Raw genomic sequence first — 23,932 nt, 5'->3', positions numbered from 1 at the left:
TGTAATCAATGTACTATTAAAATGTATAATCGATGAATTTTTGGCTCGTCTTAAAATATTGGAAATCGATACTTTTTACCGCTGACTCTATGCGACGCAACCTTATTTTATGTATATCAGATTTAAAAATTTGTACGCTGGTGTCTGCTTGGTACCAAATAATTCTGTAATCAATGTACTATTAAAATGTATAATCGATGAATTTTTGCCTCGTCTTCAAATATTAGAAATCGATACTTTTTTGCCGCTGAATCTATGCGACGCATCCTTAATTTATGTATAGCAAATGAAAAAGTTTGTATGCTGTTGTCTGCTTGGTACCAAAAGATTCTGTAATAATGTACTATTAAAATTTATAATCGATGAATTTTTGGCTCGTCTTAAAATATTAGAAATTAATACATTTATGCCGCTGACCCTATGCGACGCATCCTTAATTTATGTATTGCAAATGAAAAAGTTTGTACGCTGGTGTCTGCTTGGTACCAAATAATTCTGTAATCAATGTACTATTAAAATGTATAATCTATGAATTTTTGGCTCGTCTTAAAATATTAGACATTGATACTTTTTTGACGCGGACCCTGTGCGACTCATCCTTATTTTATGTTTATCGTATTAAAAAATTTGTACGCTGGTGTCTGCATTGTACCAAAAGATTCTGTAATCAATGTACTATTAAAATGTATAATCGATGAATTTTTGGCTCGTCTTAAAATATTAGAAATCGATACTTTTTTGCCGCTGAATCTATGCGACGCATCCTTAATTTATGTATAGCAAATGAAAAAGTTTGTATGCTGTTGTCTGCTTGGTACCAAAAGATTCTGTAATAATGTACTATTAAAATGTATAATCGATGAATTTTTGGCTCGTCTTAAAATATTAGAAATTAATACATTTATGCCGCTGACCCTATGCGACGCATCCTTAATTTATGTATTGCAAATGAAAAAGTTTGTACGCTGGTGTCTGCTTGGTACCAAATAATTCTGTAATCAATGTACTATTAAAATGTATAATCTATGAATTTTTGGCTCGTCTTAAAATATTAGACATTGATACTTTTTTGACGCGGACCCTGTGCGACTCATCCTTATTTTATGTTTATCGTATTAAAAAATTTGTACGCTGGTGTCTGCATTGTACCAAAAGATTCTGTAATCAATGTACTATTAAAATGTATAATCGATGAATTTTTGGCTCGTCTTAAAATATTAGAAATTGATACTTTTTGACGCGGACCCTGTGCATCCTTATTTTATGTTTATCATATAAAAAATATTTACGCTGGTGGCTGCTTGGTACCAAATAATTCTGTAATCAATGTACTATTAAAATGTATAATCGATGAATTTGTGGCTCGTCTTAAAATATTAAAAATTGATACTTTTTTGACGCGGACCCTGTGCGACGCATCCTTATTTTATGTTGATTGTATTAAAGAATTTGTACGCTGGCGTCTTTTTTAGAAAAAGACTAGAATAACACAAGCGCGCCTTATGCCATTCCTCGATTTTATTAAAAAAAGTATGATGTATTTAATTAGTGTCACAAATATATTTCGTCCGACACTTTTCGATAATCTTGATATAATTCGAATTCCGAATGCGCAGTAGAAATGAGTTTCGTCATATATTACCGCGATATATGCATATAGTCACGCGCATAATTCGTAATAAAGTGCAGACAATGTACTGTTAAAATATATATAAGATTAATTTTTTGCCCGTTTCAAAATATTCAAAATAAAAATTTTTATGCCGCAAATCCCATACTGCGCGGATTCATTTTACGTATATTAGATCAAAAAGTTTGTAGACTGATGGTATGCTGATGGTACCATCATATTTTGCAGATAATGTACTGTTGAAATATATAAAAGAATAATTTTTGGCTCGTTTTAAAATATTGGAAATTAAAATTTTTAAACCGCGGGCCCCTTACGGCGCGGATTCATTTTATGTATAATAGATCAAAAATTTGTAGGCTAGTATGCTGTTGGTACCATCATATTGTGCAGATAATGTACTGTTGAATGTTTTAATTTTCAATATTTTAAAACGCGCCAAAAATTATTTTTTCATATATTTTAACAGTACATTGTCTACTCAATATGATGGTACCATCAGAATACCAACCTACAAAGTTTTTGTTCCAATATACGTAAATTAAATCCGCGCCGTATGGGGTTCGCGGCTTAATAATTTTAAATTTCATCACTTTAAAACGCGCCAAAAATTATTCTTACATATATTTTAACAGTACATTGTCTACACATTATGATGGTACCATCAGAAACCTGCCTACAAACTTTTTGATATAATATGCGTAATATAATTGCGCGCCGTATGGGAATCGCGGCTTAAACATTTTAATTTTCAATATTTTAAAACGAGCCAAAAATTATTCTTTTATATATTTCAACAGTACATTGCCTGCATATTTTGATGGTACCATCAGCATGCCAGCGTACAAACTTTTTAATCTAATATACGTAAAATGAATCCGCGCCGCATTGGGTCCGCGTTTAAATAATTTAAATTTTTAATAATGTAAAACGAGCCAAAAATTAATCTTTTATATATTACAACAGTACATTGCCTGCACATTTTGATGGTACCATCAGCATACCAGCGCACCAACTTATTATTCTAATATACGTAAAATGAATCCACGCCGTATGGGATTCGCTGCTTAAGAATTTTAATTTTTAATATTGTAAAACGAGCCAAAAATTAATCTTCTATATATTTGAACAGTACATTGCCTGCATATTTTGATGGTACTATCAGCATGCCAGCGTACAAATTTTTTAATCTAATATACGTAAAATGAATCCGCGCCATATGGGGTCCGCGGCTTAATAATTTTAAATTTCATTACTTTAAAACGCGTCAAAAATTATTCGTGTATATATTTCAACAGTACATTGCCTGCATATTTTGATGGTACCATCAGCATGCCAGCGTACAAATTTTTTAATCTAATATACGTAAAATAAATCCGCTCCGTATGGGGTCCGCGGCTTAATAATTTTAAATTTCATTACTTTAAAACGCGTCAAAAATTATTTGTGTATATATTTCAACAGTACATTGCCTGCACATTTTGATGGTACCATCAGCATGCCAGCGTACAAACTTTTTAATCTAATATACGTAAAATGAATCCGCGCCGTATGGGATCCGCGGTTAAATAATTTTAATTTTTAATATTGTAAAACGAGCCAAAAATTAATCTTCTATATATTTGAACAGTACATTGCCTGCACATTATGATTGTACCATCAGCATACCAGTGTACAACTTTTTAATCTAATATACGGTAAATGAATCCGCGCCGTATGGGATTCGCGGCTTGTAATTTATTATTTTCAATATTGTAAAACGAGCCGAAAATTAAAATCTTTAATACATAGCCAATAATTATAAAGAGGCAACAGTTTATTGCTTATTGTTTTTCAATAGTACATTGTTTGGAAATTATTTTTATACCATACATATACGGGCGTGCAAATTCAATCCGTTAATAAGATTAATTATTAATAATAAATAAACTAATAAATAAATAAAAATAATTAAATAAGTTTTAATATAATTCATAAGGTTACAGCAAGGCTTTATTGACGAGCAATAGTAGTTGAAGATTAAATTAAATGTATTCTAATAGATTTGATACATAATATACAAATATTCAAGACGATACGTTTCGACACTCACTTGTGTCTTTTCACAATCGTTGGAAAAAAATTTAATGTGTTACAATTTGTTCATGTTCTTCGTATTATTTAGCGGTTGTAGTCGGAAATTATTTAGTCAATATTAGAATCGCAGTTGCACTCGCATATTTAAAACTTTATCTTTGGCTGTGTGCATGTTGTTCTTTAATATAATTTCTTATAACTTAATAATAATTTAAAATATTAACTTAAAAATTAAATTTTAACTATTAATTGTTAATAACAACTTAATAATTAAAAAATATTATTTTGACATAAATAATTGCTTAATAATTTAATTTTATATTAAAAAATAAGTATATTATTGAGATTTTAGTAATTTAGTTAGTAAGCCGAAGAAGGTGCGCGCGTCAACACGCGCTGCGTGCTAGTAAATTAAAAGTGATGTAATATTTTAAAATCGAAATAAATTTGCTTAACAAAAATATATAAAATTCTTTACTTATATTTTTCTAAAATTTGACATTATACTTTTACATGTTTGTAAGCATTTCAAAAGAAAATAATTATATTATTGTTAAAAAAATATTTATTTAGCAAAAAATCTATTATACATGCATATGTATATATAACATCGACAAAACAAATAAATAGTATTATATAATACAACACCTTGTTATATTCAATTTGTATACAATTATTTATATACCATTATATGTATTTTTTACTAACATATATAAAATATATATATATACATAATTAGTTATTTTGAATATTAAATCAATACAACTAACTAATAATTGTAAGTTGTTTATTTAAGCGATTAATTAGTTATTTATTAAATAACAATTGAATAACAATAATATATTATTTCTTGATTAAAATCCAGAAATTAATGTCTGATTAAAATCAAGAAATAATTAAAATGACTAAAGTCATGAAGTAATATTATTGTTATTCAATAAATAACTAATTAATCGCTTAGGTAAAGAATTAATTAGTCATTAAATTATTTGTACTAATTTCGTATCAATCTTAATTCCTCTTCTCTTTATATGCGTCAGTATAAGATTTTATATAAAAATCAGAAAATAAGATAATATTCATTATTACATGCATAACAAAAAGAGCAAATAAATATCCATGTAATGGCTTTTGTAGTTGAATTGCTGGACTTGCAAACTGAGCGAAGTATATTAACATTATAAAGAACTGTACCTAATTTCGCAACAGAAAAACAAAAAATTATACAAATCTGCATTATATTTACGGAAACAGAAATTATTGAAATATATTAAAATGTATATATATGTTGTGCATGTGTGTGTGTGTGTGTGTATGTGTGTAAAGTTATGTGTTATGTGTTAAGTTATTTTGTTATGAAATACTATAACAAACTTACCATTTGAATTCTAGTTACATAAGGCTTAACAGAAGATACTATTGATTGATATTTCGACTCACTTGAAGAGTACAAATAATACGTATACATGATTACGTGTACGCCACAATTAAGCAGAGAAACTATTGTCGTTCTCTCGTCCGTGGCATATTTTAAAAACAACCAGTTGAAAAATATATTTCCGATATGATGGTACACGTGCAAGAAAGAAACCTGTCTGTATTTCTTTCTCAACACAAATGCAACAGTTTCAAAAAGATCGAATATTTTCAAGAAAATTATCCACCAGCACATATTGACGATCTGAAATGCAGCTTTAATAATACGAAGTATACAAAGTGCTATATTAAAGAAATAAAAAGAAATATTGCCTATATAAATTAGTTATTTGTCGCCCTTATACCATTATCGTATTTTCTCTGATTATGTATTTGCTCCCTACATATTTAAAACTTATATATAATTTTATCTTTTCTAGCAAACAATATAATCGATAACAAGTAATAATTATTATTATATATTGTGAAAATATACTTTGATCGCATTGGAAGAATCCGGAGATGACACTGAATGCATTATTATATTATATTCTGAGAACCAACCGGAAGATATATGTTCTTTTATGACCCATATGTTTGCTAAAATTTGTATTACGTTATAAAGTAACATAAAGGTTTTCAATTTATACGGCGGTCGATTTTTCATATAGCGAGGACCGGCGTAAAGAATAAAAAATAAATATCCGATAATTAAGAACGTCAATGGAAATGGTGAAGATACCAATGGCCATTCACGAGTTCGTGCAGCTGTAAAAAGAAATTCAACAGTTTTTGAAATAAAATATACAGTGTGCACAAATCTTTGGTAATCAAATTGAAAGACAGAGAGCTCCTTCATTAATATTTATTATATTGTATTAGGTCGGTGCATAAGTTCTTGTCGATTTTTTGCCATTTTTTTTATGAAAATAAAAAAATACATACGATATAAATTGATCAAAGTATTTTCCATCATTTCTTACGACTATTTTCCATGTTTCAACCAAAATAATTTTTTCTTTTTTTAACCAAACCATTTTGTCTCATAAAATTATATTAACACATGCATATAGGCATCGGTAAGTACTTTTGCACCGATATAATATATGATAATTATTTGAATAGTATTATACTTTCTTGCGCCAACATTTACATAAGTATATGAAATTTCTATCGCATATGAAACAAATTTGTCGCTTTTAAACATTTCAAGTAGATAATGCGGACTTTTTACTTTTTAAGTGTGACAATTCAAACTTTAAATTTTTATTTATTTTTTTCCATCACATTTTCTTCAATTCCTGAATCTTTATTATTTTCTAAATGTAATTTCAATAAGAATGTTGAGTTATTTGTATTATAAAATGTTGATAAAATAATTAAATTGATTAAATACCAAAAAGATGGGATTTGTATAATTGAAAGCTTAATATTTACTTAAAAATTTTACTAAATTTTAATTTAGGGTATTTACTTTGACGTAAAGAATAGATCTTAGAAGTTTGTAAGTATTTCGTAAACACTTTGTTTAATGGCACAATTTTCTCTTAATATAAAAATCTTTAGAATTTATAATTAATATACGTATACTTTTCTAGCAGCTTAAAGAATGCATTAACTCGGTTAAAAACACAGAATTACTTACCAGCGGGCTCTACAAATAAATAATTATACGTTGCTTCCATCATAACTACAAACGTCAATAACTATGATCACTTCTGATACTTATTGAAGGTAAATCGCGATTATGTCGTTTCTGCAGTTACTCTTGATAGTAATATAACAACTTCATTGTGCACTTTGCATATGGATGAAATATTCATGCATTGCATTGAGTACTTTTTACTTGGATATTAATATTAATGACATAGAAAATATATGTTTTTTTGTTATAACGCACTGAATATTTTTTATCATTTTGTGTGATAAAATGAATCGTTAAAAGATAATTCGAATGCAAAATTAAACGATAAAATTACTATATCTCATTTTTTTTAAATATCAAACATTCTAGTGAAACAAGCAAACGGAATCGCAAATAATCAGAAAAGATATCTTTTTTGTCGTCAATTAAACTTACTTTTTTCAAAAAAGATTAAAAAAAGCGCCTAGTATAGTTATTTTAATTCTCTAATAAATATATCCCACAAAAATGATATCAAAAGTTGCGTCAACAGAAAATAAAAAATTATACAAAATTTTTATCAAAGTCAATTGTACAAAATATGTATAATATACAAAATATCATAATAACAAATATTATTATAATTATTGTTAAATATTTAAGATGGATATTTATATATATATATATTCAAAATTTATAGGTTTTGAAAAAAATTGTATATATTATGTAATGTGTACTTGTTTTATTTATACATGTAAATTAAAATTAATGCAACATTTTAAAATTGAAATGAATCTGCTCAACAAATAGAGGAAAGTATTTTAAATCGTATCCCCTAAGGTAAATATTAAAATTGTAATAAAATTATAAAAGAAATGACAAAATTTTAAAATGACATAAATTTTCTAATAAAAAATTGCTTGAAAATTAATATATAATAAATAAAATTAATTTATGGAGTAATAAGTAAGATTTCTGTTTTGTGTTTAAAAATATTTCACATTAAACAATGTAGTTATGCTATTTTTTTCTTACATTTTTATATTTTTATATTTTTATATTTTAAACTTTACTTGCTAGACTTGTAATATGTTCTTAAAATACATTTTAGTATTTTAATTAATTTGTTGATATTTATTGTTTTATGCTATATTATGCTAAGACAATGTATTTTTAATTAATTTTATTCACATTTATTTTATTTATATACAGTTAATTGAACATAATTTTATTTATTACATAAAACTAATGCATATATAGTTCATTGAATGTCAGATTTTTAAGTATATTTTTTAATTTATTCTAGTGAAATTTTTAATGAGTTTTATTTATATTTGATTTATTTACATACTCGAAAAAAATTTTATTTATTGTGTACATAAATTTGCTAATGCATATTGATGCAGTTTATTGTATGACATCAAATTTTAATGCCCCGACCCGGGCACGCCAAGTTTTTGTTCGTCACTTTAATTCTTTCACTGCCGGGTCTGAATCGTTTTGACTATGCAGATGATTATTCTTAAAAATACAAAAGGGATACTTTGTTAAATTTTATATTTCAGATCAGATAATAATCTGCAAAATTAATATACTATTTATACTTGGCTGAGTAGCTTTGATTTTATATTTATTTTTGAGCTACATATTTCTAAATATATTTTTAAACTTTATTTTCAAACTTAGATAAATTTTTACAAAGCATATTTGCATGCAAGGTCGAATTTTTTTATATACTTGGCGTGTTTTTTTCTTCTATGAAGATTTTGTTGTGATTATTTTTTCGGGAATTTTCGAGTTTTCGGGATTGATGCTGCACCAATCATCTTTAAACTGGTCGCAATCAAAACCTTATATTCACATTACATAAGCAAAATGCCGTTAGATAATTGACAAATCGAATAAATAGTATTAAATAATACAACATTGTGTTATACTTAATTTGTATACAACGTGTATATTTATTAACATACATGAAATATATACATATATATATATAATTAATTATTTAAATACTAATTAAATAGAAATAATTAATGACTAACAATAAGTAGTTTATTTAAGCGACTAATAAGTTATTTGTTAAATAACAATTGAATAATAATATTATTTTTTGATTAAAATCAATTACAATTATATTATTTCTTGATTAAAATCAATAAATTAATAACTATGACTAAAATCAATAAATAAATAAAATGACTAAAATCATGAAATAATATTATTGTTAATCAATAAATAACTAATTAGTCGCTTAAATAAAAAAAATGTGCAAATTTGAAACTATTGCATCATTCTGTTTTGCTCATTAAATTTCTTCTATGAGCAAGTTAGTTTTTCTTTTTGGCTTCTTTATAGAGGAAATTTAATGAGCGAAATAGAATGATAAAAAAGTAATGTTCAAGTTTCTACTTTACATACTTTTTTCACATAAAATAACATTTTTTGTCACGTACATGTGTGAGTATGTATCTATGTATGTATTTACTTTTGTATGTTCCTTTAGTATGTTTCTTTCGTAAAATTTTGAGAATTACATTTTTTTAAAAATTCAAAATTTTATAAATAATGATCTCTTTCACCGATCCTCGTCTTTAATATCAACCATTCTTTAATGAAACTCTATTCATGTAAAAAAGAATATCGATATATCTCAAATTTTACGAAAATTAAAAGATAAATATTCCTTAAAAATTTTTAAAAATGAATTCTTTCACCGCAATCTTTGCCAAACTCAATATTAACCATCCTTTAATGATTTATGTGAAAAAATTTATCTCGATATGTCAAAATTTATGGATGTTAGAGCAACCACAGACATTTCTAAAAAAATTCAAAATATTATAAAAAATCAACTCTTTTATTAATTCTCGTCAATTATAATACCAACCATGCTTTAATGATAGTCCATTCATGTAAAAAAACGTATCCCCTTATCGTATCTTAAAATTTACGAAGGTTAAAGCAATCAGACACTTTAAAAAAAATTAAAATTGCATTAAAATTTAAAACACCGTTGAATTTTTATAAAAATGACAGTATAAATACGAGTATTGTAGCTTAAACAGATCTCGAAATGTAAATTAAATTAAATTTTTAGCAAAATATAATATATAAATGAGCACATACATGCATACATTTACATATAAGGACATTTAAAAAAAAAGTGATTTTTCGATATTTTAAAAAATTAAGAATACATTGACAAAAATCTAAAAAAATGTTTTTCACGAAAATAAAACTCTCTCTATGTGGAAGCAAAAAACTAATTAGTCATTAATTATTTGTACTAATCTGATAACAATCTTAATTCTTCTTTTCTTTAGATACATTAGTATAACTTTTATTATAAAAATCATAAAATAAGGCAATATTTATTAGTAAATTTACATAAAAAAGAGCACCTATAATTAAATGAAACTCCGCTTGTATTTGACAAGCTGGATTTATAAACTGCATTAGGTATACCAACATTGCAAGAAACTGTACCTAATTTTGCAAGCAGAAAAACAAGAAAATGATACAAATGTGCATTGTATTACTAAAACAGAAATAATTAAAATATGTATATGTTGTGTATATGTTGTGTATATGCTGTGTGTGTAAAGTTATATGTTATGTGTTAAGTTTTGTAATAAAAATATTATAAAAATATTCTAATGCAACACTTACCATTTGAATTCTAGTTAGAAAAGGCTTAATAGGAGACATTATTTGTTGATATTTCGGTCCCCTTGAAGAGATTAAATAATACGTATACATGATTACGTGTACGGCACAATTAAGCAGACTAATTAATGTCGCTCTCTCGTCCAGAACATATTTTAAATAAAACCAGACGAAAAATATATTTGTTACATGATGATATACGTGCAAAATGGAAACCTGACTTTGTTTCTTTCTCAATACAAATATGCAGGTTTCAACAAGATCGAATATTTTTAATAACAATAGCCATCATATATTATTGTATATCTGAAAATCGTAACTATATTATTATGTACACATATGTTTTAGATAAAATTTTGTTTTTTTTTTTGTGCTATAAATTTAGGTCTGCTCTGTAACTATTAATATAATATTTTCTTAAATACTGATTCTTTCCAAAATTAATTTATTCTTCCTATATTTATAAATTATTTACAATTTTATTTTTTTCTGACAAACAATATAATCGATAATCAATTATAATTATTATACACTGTGAAAATATACTTTAAGCGCGTTGGGAGAATCCGGAGATGACACTGAACACATTATTGCACTATATTCTGAGAACCAACCGAAAGATATATGTTTTTGTATGGTCCATAAGTTTGTTAAAATTTGTATTAAGTTATAAAGTAAGATAAAAGTTTTCAATTCATACGGTGGTCGATTTTTCATGTAGCGAGGACCAGCGTAAAGAACAAAAAATAAATATTCAAAAATTATGAGCGTTAAGGGAAATGGTGAAGATATCAATGGCCATTCGTGAGTTAGTGGAGCTGTAAAAAAAAAATGCGACATAGTTATTGAAATAAAATATACAGCATAAATATTTGGTAATCAAATTTAAAGGCGGAGAGTTTATTCATTAATATTTATAATATTGTATATTATAGTCATTATTTGAATAGTATTATACTTTTTGCGCTAACATTTACATAAAAAATTTGCATCGCAAATGAAACAAATTTCGAGAAAATAATTCGAGCTTTTTACTTTAGATAAAGAAACAGCGTGACAATTCAAAATTTTAATTATATCTATTTTTTTATTACATTTCCTTCCATTTTGAATCTTTATTATTGTCTAAATGTAATTTTAATAAGAATGTTGAGATATTTGTATTGTAAAATATTGATAAAATATTTAGATTTATTAAGTATCAAAATGAGAAATTTTATTACGAAAAACTCAATTTTTACTTAGAATTTGTATTTTTACTTATAGTGTATTTGATTTGTCGACTCTACCGGACTTTGAGTCGAATCGGGTCAGATCAAAAGTTCGATTTGTAATTAAATTATCATGGCGGAATGGACCCGAGTTCGGATCGAGAATGGGCTCGGAGTCGGGTAGAGTCAACAGATCGAATACGCTATTAGAATTTTTTTTTCAGAATTCATAATTAATATATACTTTTTTAGCATCTTAAAAAATGCATTAACTTGGTTAAAAAAATAAAATTATTTACCAAATAAATAATTATACATTCCTGCCATCATAACTACAAACGTCAATAGCTACGATCACCTCTGATATTTATTAAAGTTAAATCGCGATTATGTCGTTTCTGCAGTCACTTTGGTTGTGAAATAATTGTTTCATTGTGCACTAGGCATATGAATATTAATATTTATGCATACTTTTTACTTCGATCTTTATATTAATGACATATAGGGCAAATATGTTTTCCTGTTATGATAAATGGAATTTTTTTTATTATTTTGTGGTAAATGTAATGTTAAAAGAAAATTTAAATGTTAAATTATGCGATAAAATTACTATACCTTATTTTCTTAAAATATCAAACATTATAATAAGCAAGCGTAAATAATAGCAAATCGGAAAAGATATCTTCTATGTTGTCAATTAAACTTACTTTTTTAAAAGAAGATAAAAAACAGCGCGAAGTAAAGTTATTTTAATTTCCACAACATATATCCCATAAAAATAATATTATCAAAAAATTGCGCACAGAAAATTAAAAAATTATACAAATATTTTAATAATTTATTCATTTCTAAAATAATTGTACAAAATAGTTATTTCAATTCTTTACAAAAATAATAATATTAAAAAGTTGCGCTAACTAAATAAAAATTTATGCTAAAACTTGTTAATTTCCATTAAACAAAAATATATCCAATAAATTGCAATTTGTCTATTATAAAAATTATTGAAAATATGAATAATCAATAATCTTAAATACTTTATCTGTTTAATTTCTATGGCTTTCCTCTTTCTCTCTCATTACCTTTCTATTTCCAAATTATATTAGGTATTTTTTTTTTTCTTTTTAAATTCCGTGACCATTTATTTATTAATGTTCAATCTTTTAAATATTTTTTATTTATTTATAACATTTTCTATCTCTTCTTCGTTTTTTTAAACATCATTACATTATTAATATATCAATATATGATAGCAATAAAAAATTTCAATTTGCCTTCAATTTGACTTATCTTTATTTCTATATCCAAGTTAAATCCTTTGCTACAAAAGATATGTTAATGACATTATTGTTGTTTTTCCGCGATTGGCTGTTTTAATTTGCGCGATAATAATAATATAAAATTATGCAATATAATTCATGCAATTGCTCTTACATCAAGAGTAGTTCTAAATTGCATTTTTGCTCTACGTGATCTATAACCAGAGATATTATTATGCAAAGTCCGAAACAGAAAATATATGATTAAGAAGCGTCTTCTTTTCCTTGGTCGTCTCCGGGAAATTCTACATCTCACGATTCTGTCGCATAGCGGCGCTTTTGACAGATATCGATTTTTATTTTGACAGTTATATATTTTGACAGTTTGTGTCATGATGAGTAATAAGGGTTAATTAACATACTCGCGCGAAGAAGTATGTATATTTTAAATATTATTAAATTTATTTTATTATTTTATTATTTTATCGTTTGTCCGTCTCATCGTTTCTCCATTTCTCCCTGTCTGTAATGTGTGTAATGATGAGGGTTAATATACGTACTCATGCGTCAAAAGAGGTATGTATTTTAAATAATAAATTTTTTAATTAAATTTATTTTATCGTTTCTCCGTCTCATTTCCTGTCCGTTTTACTGTTTCATCTTTCCAACTCGTTTCTCTATGTCATTATTTTAACAATTAGGTATGTGCTTTGACGGATTGTATGTAATCATGTATGTAATGAGAGCTAACATACTCGTGCGTCACAAAATTTATTGGTTTTTAGGTATATATATATTCACAATTTATAGGTTTCTTGAAACAATTGAATTTATTATATAATGTGTACTCTATTTATTTATACATGTAAATTAAAATTGATGTAAAATTTTAAAATCGAAACAAATTTGCTTAACAAATATATATGATAATAATTTTTTATCCTATTATATTTTTCTGAAATTTGACATTATACTTTTATATGTTTGTAAACATTTCAAAAGAAAATAATTATATAGTCGCTAAAACATTATTTATTTAGCAACAAAATCTTTTATATATGTATATGTAACAATGATATAACATCGAAGAAAGAAATAAATAGTATTAAATAATACAACACTGTGTTATACTCAATTTGTATACAATTATTTGTATATTTTATTAACATTTATGAAATATATATATATATATATATAGGGTAGGTAGTCGAACAATAAACTAGTCTAATAATAACTAAAATACTAACTAAAATAACTCTAAGAATTCACAGTATAACATATGTGATTCATTGTTTGCACATCCCTGTACACAATGAACCATTTCACATTTTTTTAAATAAATTGAAATTGCGGTTAAACTTAAAAAATAACTTATGAGTTATCTTGTACATTATGTAGCCAACTAAATTCATAAACTGTATGCAAAAACACAGATCTCCAATAATTGAGAAAGATATAAGCCTTTGAAATTTACATGGTTCATTGCTGGACTACCTATCCTACATAATTAGTTATTTGAATAATAATTAAATACAAATAATCAAAGATTGTAAGTTATTTTTTTAAGCGACTAATTAATTATTTATTAAATTAAATAACAATTGAGTAACAATAATATTAGTTCTTGATTAAAATCAAGAAATTAATGACTGATTAAAAATCAAGAAATGATTGAAATGATTAAAGTTTTGAAATAATATTATTGTTATTCAATAAAAAACTAATTAGTCGCTTAGATAAAGAATTAATTAGTCATTAATTATTTGTACTGATTTTATATCAATCTTAATTCTTTTTCTCTTTAGATACATTAGTATATGTCTTATAAAAATCATAAAATAAGTAAAGATTTATTAGTATATTTACAATAAAAGAAGCATATAAAACTAAATGAAACTGCGCTGGTAGTTGACAAGCTGGATTTGCAAACTGCATTAAGAATATTGCTACTACAATAAGGTGTCCCTAATTTCGCAAACAGAAAAACAAAAAAATTATACAAATGTGCATTATATTACTGAAACAGAAATTATTGAAATATGTATATGTTTTGTGTGTGTGTGTAAAGTTATGTGTTAAGTTTTGTTATAAAATATTATAATGCAACTTACCATTACTATACTAACTAAATAAGGCTTAAAAGGAGCCAATATTTGTTGATATTTTGGTCCCCTTGAAGTGATCAAATAATACAAATACATGACTGCGTGTACGGCACAATTAAGCAGACTAGAAAATGTCGCTCTCTCGTCCAGAACATATTTTAAATACATCCAGACGCAAAATACATTTGATAGATGATGGTACAAGTGAAAAAAGGAAGCCTGATTTAGTTTCTTTCTCAATACAATTACGTAGGTATCAACGAGATCGAATATTTTCAATAACAGTAACCACCACATAATATTGAAGATCTGAAATTCAACTTTGATATAATATACAAAATATACAAAGTGCTCTATTAAAGAAATAAAAAAAAAAAAATTATTGCCTATATAAATGAGTCACTTATCGTCCTTATACTATCGTATTTTCTCTGCTTATGTATTCTCCTTATATAGTTAATAATTACATATAATTTTACTTTTTTCGAGCAAACATTATAATCGATAACTAATAATAATTATTATATATTGTGAAAATATACTTTAATTGCATTGGGAGAATCCGGAGATGACACTGAACTTATTATTACACCATATTCTGAGAACCAACCGGAAGATATATGTGCTAGTACGAACCACGAGTTTGATAAAATTTGTATTACGTTATAAAATAACATAAATGTTTTCAATTTATACGGCGGTCGATTTTTCATGTAGCGAGGACCAGCGTAAAGAACAAAAAATAAATGTCCCAAAATTATAAACATTAACGGAAATGGTGAAGACATCAATGGCCATTCGCGAGTTAGTGGAGCTGTAAAAAAAAAAAAAATGCAACATGGCTTTTGAAATAAAATATACAGTGTGCACAAATCTTTGGTAATCAAATTTAAAGACGGAGAACTCGTTCATTAATATTTACAATATTGTATATTATAGAGTACGATTATTTAAATAATATTATACTTTTTGCGACAACATTTATATAAGTATAAGAAATTTGTATCGCTAATAAAACAAAGTCGCTTTTAAACATTTCAAGAAAATAATGCGGACTTTTTATCGTTTAGGTAAAGAAAGCGTGACAATTCAAACATTCAATTTTATTTAATTTTACCATCACATTTTCTTCAATTCTTGAATCTGTATTATTTTCTAAATGTAATTTTAATAACAATGTTAAGTTATCTGTATTATGAAATATTCATAAAATATTTGGATTTATTAAATATAAAAAAAAGTGATTTGTATAATTAAAAGCTAATTTTTATTTAATAATTACACGGAGTATTTACTTTGACGTTAATAAGAATAAATCTTTAAAAGTTGTTCAAGAATATCGCGCGTAAACACTCTGTTTTAATGACACAAATTTTATCTTAACGTAAAAGTCTTTAGACTTTATAATTAATATACGTATACTTTTCTAGCATCTTAAAGAATGCATTAACTTGGTTAAAAAGATAGAATTACTTACCAGAGAACTCGACAAATAAATAGTTATACATTGCTTCCATCTTAACTACAAACGTCAATAACTAGGATCACTTCTGATACTTATTGAAGGTAAATCACGATTATGTCGTTTCTGCAGTTACTTTTGCCAGTGATGTAATAACTTCGTTATGCACTTTGCTTATGGATGTAAATATTATGCATTAAACACTTTTCATTTGGCTATTAAATCTCCGGCCCACATGTGGGTCTGTGCGTTTCTCGAAGGCGTAGCATTTTTTTAAAGGTCAAAGGGGGGTGTTAAGGGGGGGGAGTTGTATAGTCCCAATATGTACCCCGCTATAGAGCCGTCTCATTTCGTGTACAGTGTTAGAACAAACAGCGTCGAAACTTGAAAACAGGGTCTGACAGACCCAGCTGTGTGCAAACGTTAGAAAATCGACACAAAAGAAAAAATTAAATTTTAATAAATATTATCAAATTCATTATTAATTTATTTATTTTATATATCTTTCGAAAAGAAAACCCCCAAAAAGTGTCGGACATTTAAGTTTGATCTAATATTCAATTTAATCAATTCTTTATTATAAAAACGTCTAACGAAAGCGAGCTCAATATAATTTTAAGCCCAACTTTTATACAAAAATATTAAAATTGGGCTTAAAATTATATTGAGTTCGCTTTAGTTGTTTGTTTTCCATTAGTTATTGTATACATTATGTTAACAAAACTTAATGCTAATAAAACTAAATGCCAGAGTCAATTAGTTGCAGTGTTTCAAATGAAATAAGTAATCAGAATAACGTCAAAAACAACACTAAGCAAATGTGAAAATTTCGCTGTTTTCACTATGCAAAATAATTATACTTTTTGAAACAAATTGTTCTGGCGTATATTTTTTCATAAAGTTCAAGACGTTTTCATTTCACTCTAATTAAACCCTTTTAATTTTTTTTTTTTTTTCAAAAAAGATACAATTTTTTGAAAAAAGTGCGTTTTTTGCGAAAATTGAAATTTTCTTATTTTATATTTTTACAGATATCTTTGTTGCAAAAATATTTAGACTAATTTAAATTGCACAGTATTATTGTTTAATCTTTGGCGTATCGATTGAAAGAAAAATGTCTTTAAATTCATGCAATACAACCCGAGATAAAAGCAATTGAAAATGGACAGGGTCTCTCAGACTCAGCTGTGTGTGAACGGAAGTAAACTAAGCTGCGGGCCGGAGGGTTATATTAATGACATATAGGAAATATGTGTTTTTTGTTAAGTTGCACTGAATATTTTTTATTATTTTGTGATAAAATAAATCTTTAAAAGATAATTCGAATGCAAAATTAAACGATAAAATTACTATATCTTATTTTATTTAAATATCAAACATTCTAGCGAAACAAGTAAGCGGAAATAATCGCAAATAATCAGAAAAGATATCTTTTTTGTCGTCAATAATACTTATTTTTTTCAAAAAAAATTATAAAAGGCGCCAAGTAGAGTTATTTTAATTCTCTAATAAATATATCCCACAAAAATGATTTCAAAAGTTGCGTCAACAGAAAATAAAAAATTATACAAAATTTTTATCAAAGTCACAACTGTACAAAATATGTATAATATACAAAATATTATAATAACAAATATTATTATAATTATTGTTAAATATTTAAGATGAATATTTATATATATATATATATATATATATATATATATATTCAAAATTTATATATACAGGTTTTGAAAAAAATTGTATTTATTATGTAATCTGTACTCCTTTTATTTATACATGTAAATTAAAATTAATGCAACATTTTAAAATTGAAATGAATCTGCTCAACAAATAGAGGAAAGTATTTGAAATCGTACCCCCTAAGGTAAATATTAAAATTGTAATACAATTATGAAAAAAAAAAATTTTATTTATTTATTTGAAACTAATGTTCTTTGTCAACGATATACGCTAAACATTAACACAAATTTATCATTGTTTTATATTGTAAATTAAAATTTTAAAAAGTGGTACGATTCGGTACGATTTACAATACCAGTTTGCTAAGTTGTACCCATGAGTTTTCGAATCGTACGTCCAACAATAAAATTAAAACATTGTATAGAAAATAAAGTTTTTTTCTATAAAAGTTCTTAGCCTGCAATAAAACATATCTATTAGAATGTCATATTTATAATCATAAATTCTCTTCAAAAATTTAACAAAAATACTTTTTGTATTACACGAAAATATAAAGAAGTATTATCTAAATATAATTATAAAATTTGATAATATTTTCTTCGATTGTTCATTTAAATATAAAGAAAAAATAACTATACTTAAGAAAAAAAATTAATTTAGTAAATCATACCAGTATAATATAAGAAAAAGTTAGTGGTACATTTTACCGAACTTCTATTGCTTTGTCAAATTTGTGAATAAAAAAATAATCTTAAAACATTTTGTAATTTTTTCGGTGCTTCCATATACAAGATTAACTAAGATGAAAAAATATTTTAGTAATAAATTTAATTGTTTATCTTTTTCAATGTGATAACTTAGGCCCGGAGTGCCGAATATTACATGAAAATCACACCACATAAATTTATTAATGTCACTCATCAACGGATCAAAATTTTTTTAAGTTGAAAAATAAAATTTAAATAATATTTAGAAATATGTAGCTCAAAAATAAATATAAAATCAAAGCTACTCTGCCAAGTATAAATAGTGTATTAATTTTGCAGATTATTATCTGATCTGATATAATGAAGTATCACTTTTGTATTTTTAAGAATAATCATCTGCATAGTCAAAATGATTTAGACCCGGCATTGAAAGAATTAAAGTGACGAACAAAAACTTGGCGTGCCCGGGCATTAAAATTTGGTATGCAATAAATTATATCAATATGCATTAGCAAATTTATGTACATAATAAATAAAATTTTCTTCGAGTATATAAATAAATCACATATAAATAAAATTCAGTAAAAATTTTACTAGAATAAATTAAAAAATATACTTTAAAATCTAGCATGCAATGAACTATATATGCATTAATTTTATGTAATAAATAAAATCATCTTTAAACTGATCGCAATCAAAAGCTTATATTCACATTATATAAGCAAAATGCCGTTAGATAATTGACAAAACAAATAATAAAATAGTATTAAATAATACAACATTGTGTTATACTCAATTTTTGTATACAACGTATATTTATTAACATACCTGAAATATATAAATATAACATATTGTATATATATAATTAGTTATTTGTATACTAATTAAATACAAATAATTAATGACTAACAATATGTAGTTTATTTAACCGAATGATAAAAAAGTAATGTTCAAGTTTCTACTTTACATACTTTTTTCACATAAAATAACATTTTTTGTCACGTACATGTGTGAGTATGTATCTATGTATGTATTTACTTTTATATGTTCCTTTCGTATGTTTCTTTCGTAAAATTTTGAGAATTACATTTTTTTAAAAATTCAAAATTTTATAAATAATGATCTCTTTCACCGATCCTCGTCTTTAATATCAACCATTCTTTAATGAAACTCTATTCATGTAAAAAAGAATATCGATATATCTCAAATTTTACGAAAATTAAAAGATAAACATTCCTTAAAAATTTTTAAAAATGAATTCTTTCACCGCAATCTTTGCCAAACTCAATATTAACCATCCTTTAATGATTTATGTGAACAAATTTATTTCGATATGTCAAAATTTATGGATGTTAGAGCAACCACAGACATTTCTAAAAAAATTCAAAATATTATAAAAAATCAACTCTTTTATTAATTCTCGTCAATTATAATACCAACCATGCTTTAATGATAGTCCATTCATGTAAAAAAACGTATCCCCTTATCGTATCTTAAAATTTACGAAGGTTAAAGCAATCAGACACTTTAAAAAATATTAAAATTGCATTAAAATTTAAAACACCGTTGAATTTTTATAAAAATGACAGTATAAATACGAGTATTGTAGCTTAAACAGATCTCGAAATGTAAATTAAATTAAATTTTTAGCAAAATATAATATATAAATGAGCACATACATGCATACATTTACAAATAAGGACATTTAAAAAAAAAGTGATTTTTCGATATTTTAAAAAATTAAGAATACATTGACATAAAAATCTAAAAAAATGTTTTTCACGAAAATAAAACTCTCTCTATGTGGAAGCAAAAAACTAATTAGTCATTAATTATTTGTACTAATCTGATAACAATCTTAATTCTTCTTTTCTTTAGATACGTTAGTATAAGATTTCATATAAAAATTATAAAATAAGATAGTATTCAATACTATATGCATAAAACCGGTATATATATATATACGTATCGGCAGATGTAACTGAATTGCTGGACTTGCAGACTGCATTAAGTATATTAACATTCCAAAAAACTGTACCTAATTTCGCATCAGAAAAACAACAAATTATACAAATCTGCATTATATTTACGGAAACAGAAATTATTGAAATTTATTAAAATGTATATATATGTTGTGCATGTGTGTGTGTGTAAAGTTATGTGTTATGTGTTAAGTTTTGTTACAAAATATTATAATGTTATAAACAACTTACCATTTGAATTCTAGTTACAAAAGGCTTAATAGGAGATATTATTTGTTGATATTTCGGCCCCCTTGAAGAGATTAAATAATACGTATACATGATTACGTGTACGGCACAATTAAGCAGAGTAATTAATGTCACTCTCTCGTCCAGAACATATTTTAAAAACAACCAGTTGAGAAGTATATTTCCGACATGATGATACACGTGCAAGAAAGAAATCTGTCTGTATTTCTTTCTCAACACAAATGCAACAGTTTCAAAAAGATCGAATATTTTCAATAATAGATACCACCAGATAATATTGAAGATCTGAAATGCAGCTTTGATAATACGAAGTATACAAAGTGCTATATTAAAGAAATAAAAAGAAATATTGCCTATATAAATGAGTCACTTATGGATCTTATACCACTATCGTATTTTCTCGGCTTATGTATTCTCCTTACATATTTAATAATTACATATAATTTTACCTTTTCTAGCAAACAATATAATCGATAACAAGTAATAATTATTATTATATATTGTGAAAACATACTTTGATCGCATTGGAAGAATCCGGAGATGACACTGAATGCATTATTATATTATATTCTGAGAACCACCCGGAAGATATATGTCCTTGTACGACCCATATGTTTGCTAAAATTTGTATTACGTTATAAAGTAACATAAAGGTTTTCAATTTATACGGCGGTCGATTTTTCATGTAGCGAGGACCAGCGTAAAGAACAAAAAATAAATATTCAAAAATTATGAGCGTTAAGGGAAATGGTGAAGATATCAATGGCCATTCGCGAGTTAGTGGAGCTGTAAAAAAAAATGCGACATAGTTATTGAAATAAAATATACAGCATAAATCTTTGGTAATCAAATTTAAAGGCGGAGAGCTTTTTCATTAATATTTATAATATTGTATATTATAGTCATTATTTGAATAGTATTATACTTTTTGCGCTAACATTTACATAACAAATTTGCATCGCAAATGAAACAAATTTGTCGCGTTTAAACATTTCGAGATAATAATTCGAGCTTTTTACTTTAGATAAAGAAACAGCGTGACAATTCAAAATTTTAATTATATCTATTTTTTATTACATTTCCTTCCATTTTGAATCTTTATTATTGTCTAAATGTAATTTTAATAAGAATGTTGAGATATTTGTATTATAAAATATAGGTAAAATATTTAGATTTATTAAGTATCAAAATGAGAAATTTTATAATGAAAAATTTAATTTTTACTTAGAATTTTGTTACTTAGAATTTGTATTTTTACTTATAGCGTATTCTATTTGTCGACTCTATTCGACTCTGAGTCGGGTCAAAAGTTCGATTTGTAATTAAATTATCATGGCGGAATGGACCCGAGTTGGACCCGATCCGACTCGGAGTCGGGTAGAGTTAACAAATCGAATACGCTAATAGAATTTTTTTTCTTCAGAATTTATAATTAATATATACTTTTTTAGCATTTTAAAAAATGCATTAACTTGGTTAATAAAATAAAATTACTTACCAGAGAGCTCGACAAATAAATAATTATACATTTCTGCCATCATAACTACAAACGTTAATAGCTACGATCACCTCTGATACTTAATAAGTTAAATCGCGATTATGTCGTTTCTGCAGTCACTTTGTTTGTGAAATAACTGTTTCATTATGCACTAGGCATATGAATATTAATATTCATGCATACTTTTCACTTCGATGTTAATATTAATGACATATAGGGCAATTATGTTTTCCTGTTATGATAAATGGAATTTTTTTTATTATTTTGTGGTAAAATGTAATGTTAAAAGAAAATTCAAATATTAAATTATGCGATAAAATTACTATACCTTATTTTCTTAAAATATCAAACATTCTAATAAGCAAGCGTAAATAATAGCAAATAATCGGAAAATATATCTTCTATGTTTTCAATTAAACTTACTTTTTTAAAAGAAGATAAAAAACGGCGCGAAGTACTGTTATTTTAATTTCCACAACATATATCCCAAATAATATTTTTAAAAAATTGCGCACAGAAAATTAGAAAATTATACAATTATTTTAATAATTTATTTATTTCGAAAACAATTGTACAAAATAGTTCTTTAAATTTTTTACAAGAATATTAATATTAAAAAGTTACGCTAACTAAATAAAAATTTATGCTTAAATTTGTTAATTTCCATTAAACAAAAATATATCCAATAAATTGCAATTTGTCTATTATAAAAATTATTGAAAATGTGAATAATCAATAATCTTAAATACTTTATTTGTTTAATTTCTATGGTTTCTTTATTTCTCTTTCATTTCCTTTCTATTTCCAAATTATATTAGGTATTCTTTTTTTTCTTTTTTAAATTCTGTGACCATTTATTTATTAATGTTTAATCTTTTAAATATTTTATATTTTTTTATAACTTTTTCGATCTCTTCTTCGTTTTTTAAAACATCATTACATTATTAATATATGATTGCAATCAAAAGTTGCAATTTGCCTTCACAATTTAACTCTTCATTTCTATATCCAAGTTAAATCCTTTTCTACAAAAGATATGTTATTGACATTATTGTTATTTTTCCGCCATGCTGATTGGTTGTTTCAATTTGCGCGATAATAGCAATCTATAATTATGCAATATAATTCATGCTATTGTTCTTGCATCAAGAGTAGTTCTAAATTGCATTTTGATTATTATTATATAATTTTATAATATAAATACGTTAACACAGGATCATAAGATTGAAATCGAGGCATTATTAATATTAAATATTATACTATATCATTATTTATTTTACTTTCTGTTGTAAAAAATTAAAATGGCGTTCGCCTGTTATTTTTGGTATGAATAAAAAATAATAAACGATAATAAAAAATAA

The 23,932-nt window shown here is 25.4% G+C and overlaps 3 protein-coding genes and 1 pseudogene across 3 annotated transcripts; all 4 read right to left on the bottom strand.

The window, feature by feature from the left end:
- Nucleotides 1-4,558: 4,558 nt before the first annotated feature.
- Nucleotides 4,559-6,909, bottom strand: LOC145945417 (very long chain fatty acid elongase AAEL008004-like). Its single transcript, XM_083054405.1, has 4 exons — nt 6,768-6,909; nt 5,619-5,890; nt 5,085-5,387; nt 4,559-4,900 (listed from the first exon to the last, which is right to left on the bottom strand). Exons 1-4 carry the CDS (start codon nt 6,808-6,810, stop codon nt 4,718-4,720), a joined length of 801 nt encoding a protein of 266 aa, XP_082910531.1. The 5' UTR covers nt 6,811-6,909; the 3' UTR covers nt 4,559-4,717.
- Nucleotides 6,910-10,052: 3,143 nt separating this feature from the next.
- Nucleotides 10,053-11,953, bottom strand: LOC145945577 (very long chain fatty acid elongase AAEL008004-like; annotated as a pseudogene).
- A 1,996-nt stretch (nt 11,954-13,949) lies between these two features.
- LOC145945224 (very long chain fatty acid elongase AAEL008004-like) lies at nt 13,950-16,585 on the bottom strand. Its single transcript, XM_083054086.1, has 4 exons — nt 16,468-16,585; nt 15,533-15,804; nt 14,997-15,299; nt 13,950-14,850 (listed from the first exon to the last, which is right to left on the bottom strand). The coding sequence occupies exons 1-4, from the start codon at nt 16,505-16,507 to the stop codon at nt 14,671-14,673; spliced, it is 795 nt and encodes a 264-aa protein (XP_082910212.1). The 5' UTR covers nt 16,508-16,585; the 3' UTR covers nt 13,950-14,670.
- Nucleotides 16,586-20,700: 4,115 nt separating this feature from the next.
- Nucleotides 20,701-22,611, bottom strand: LOC145945576 (very long chain fatty acid elongase AAEL008004-like). The gene is made up of 4 exons (XM_083054637.1): nt 22,572-22,611; nt 21,588-21,859; nt 21,056-21,358; nt 20,701-20,880 (listed from the first exon to the last, which is right to left on the bottom strand). The coding sequence occupies exons 1-4, from the start codon at nt 22,609-22,611 to the stop codon at nt 20,701-20,703; spliced, it is 795 nt and encodes a 264-aa protein (XP_082910763.1).
- Between the last annotated feature and the right edge of the window lie 1,321 nt (nt 22,612-23,932).

Source organism: Prenolepis imparis, unplaced genomic scaffold, assembly GCF_030444845.1.
Source record: "Prenolepis imparis isolate NDT839.2.m4 unplaced genomic scaffold, iyPreImpa1.0 SCAF_14, whole genome shotgun sequence".
Taxonomy (NCBI): Eukaryota; Metazoa; Arthropoda; class Insecta; order Hymenoptera; family Formicidae; genus Prenolepis; species Prenolepis imparis.
Note: the sequence above shows the minus strand (reverse complement) of the source record. Positions and strands in the feature narration are given on the sequence as shown.

Bases quoted from the DNA above. Each gene is read 5' to 3' on its own strand.
- LOC145945417 (XM_083054405.1), bottom strand. From the start codon at position 6,810: ATGATGGAAGCAACGTATAATTATTTATTTGTAGAGCCCGCTG. The intron at 5,891-6,767 runs GTAAGTAATTCT...TTCTTTTTACAG, and splicing joins TTTATTTGTAGAGCCCGCTG to CTGCACGAACTCGTGAATGG. The intron at 5,388-5,618 runs GTATATTTTCAC...GCTGCATTTCAG, and splicing joins ATTCTTCCAATGCGATCAAA to ATCGTCAATATGTGCTGGTG.
- LOC145945576 (XM_083054637.1), bottom strand. From the start codon at position 22,611: ATGGCAGAAATGTATAATTATTTATTTGTCGAGCTCTCTG. The intron at 21,860-22,571 runs GTAAGTAATTTT...TTTTTTTTACAG, and splicing joins TTTATTTGTCGAGCTCTCTG to CTCCACTAACTCGCGAATGG. The intron at 20,881-21,055 runs GTAAGTTGTTTA...ATGCGAAATTAG, and splicing joins TTGTAACTAGAATTCAAATG to GTACAGTTTTTTGGAATGTT.
- LOC145945224 (XM_083054086.1), bottom strand. From the start codon at position 16,507: ATGGAAGCAATGTATAACTATTTATTTGTCGAGTTCTCTG. The intron at 15,300-15,532 runs GTATATTTTCAC...GTTGAATTTCAG, and splicing joins ATTCTCCCAATGCAATTAAA to ATCTTCAATATTATGTGGTG. The intron at 14,851-14,996 runs GTAAGTTGCATT...TTGCGAAATTAG, and splicing joins ATTTAGTTAGTATAGTAATG to GGACACCTTATTGTAGTAGC.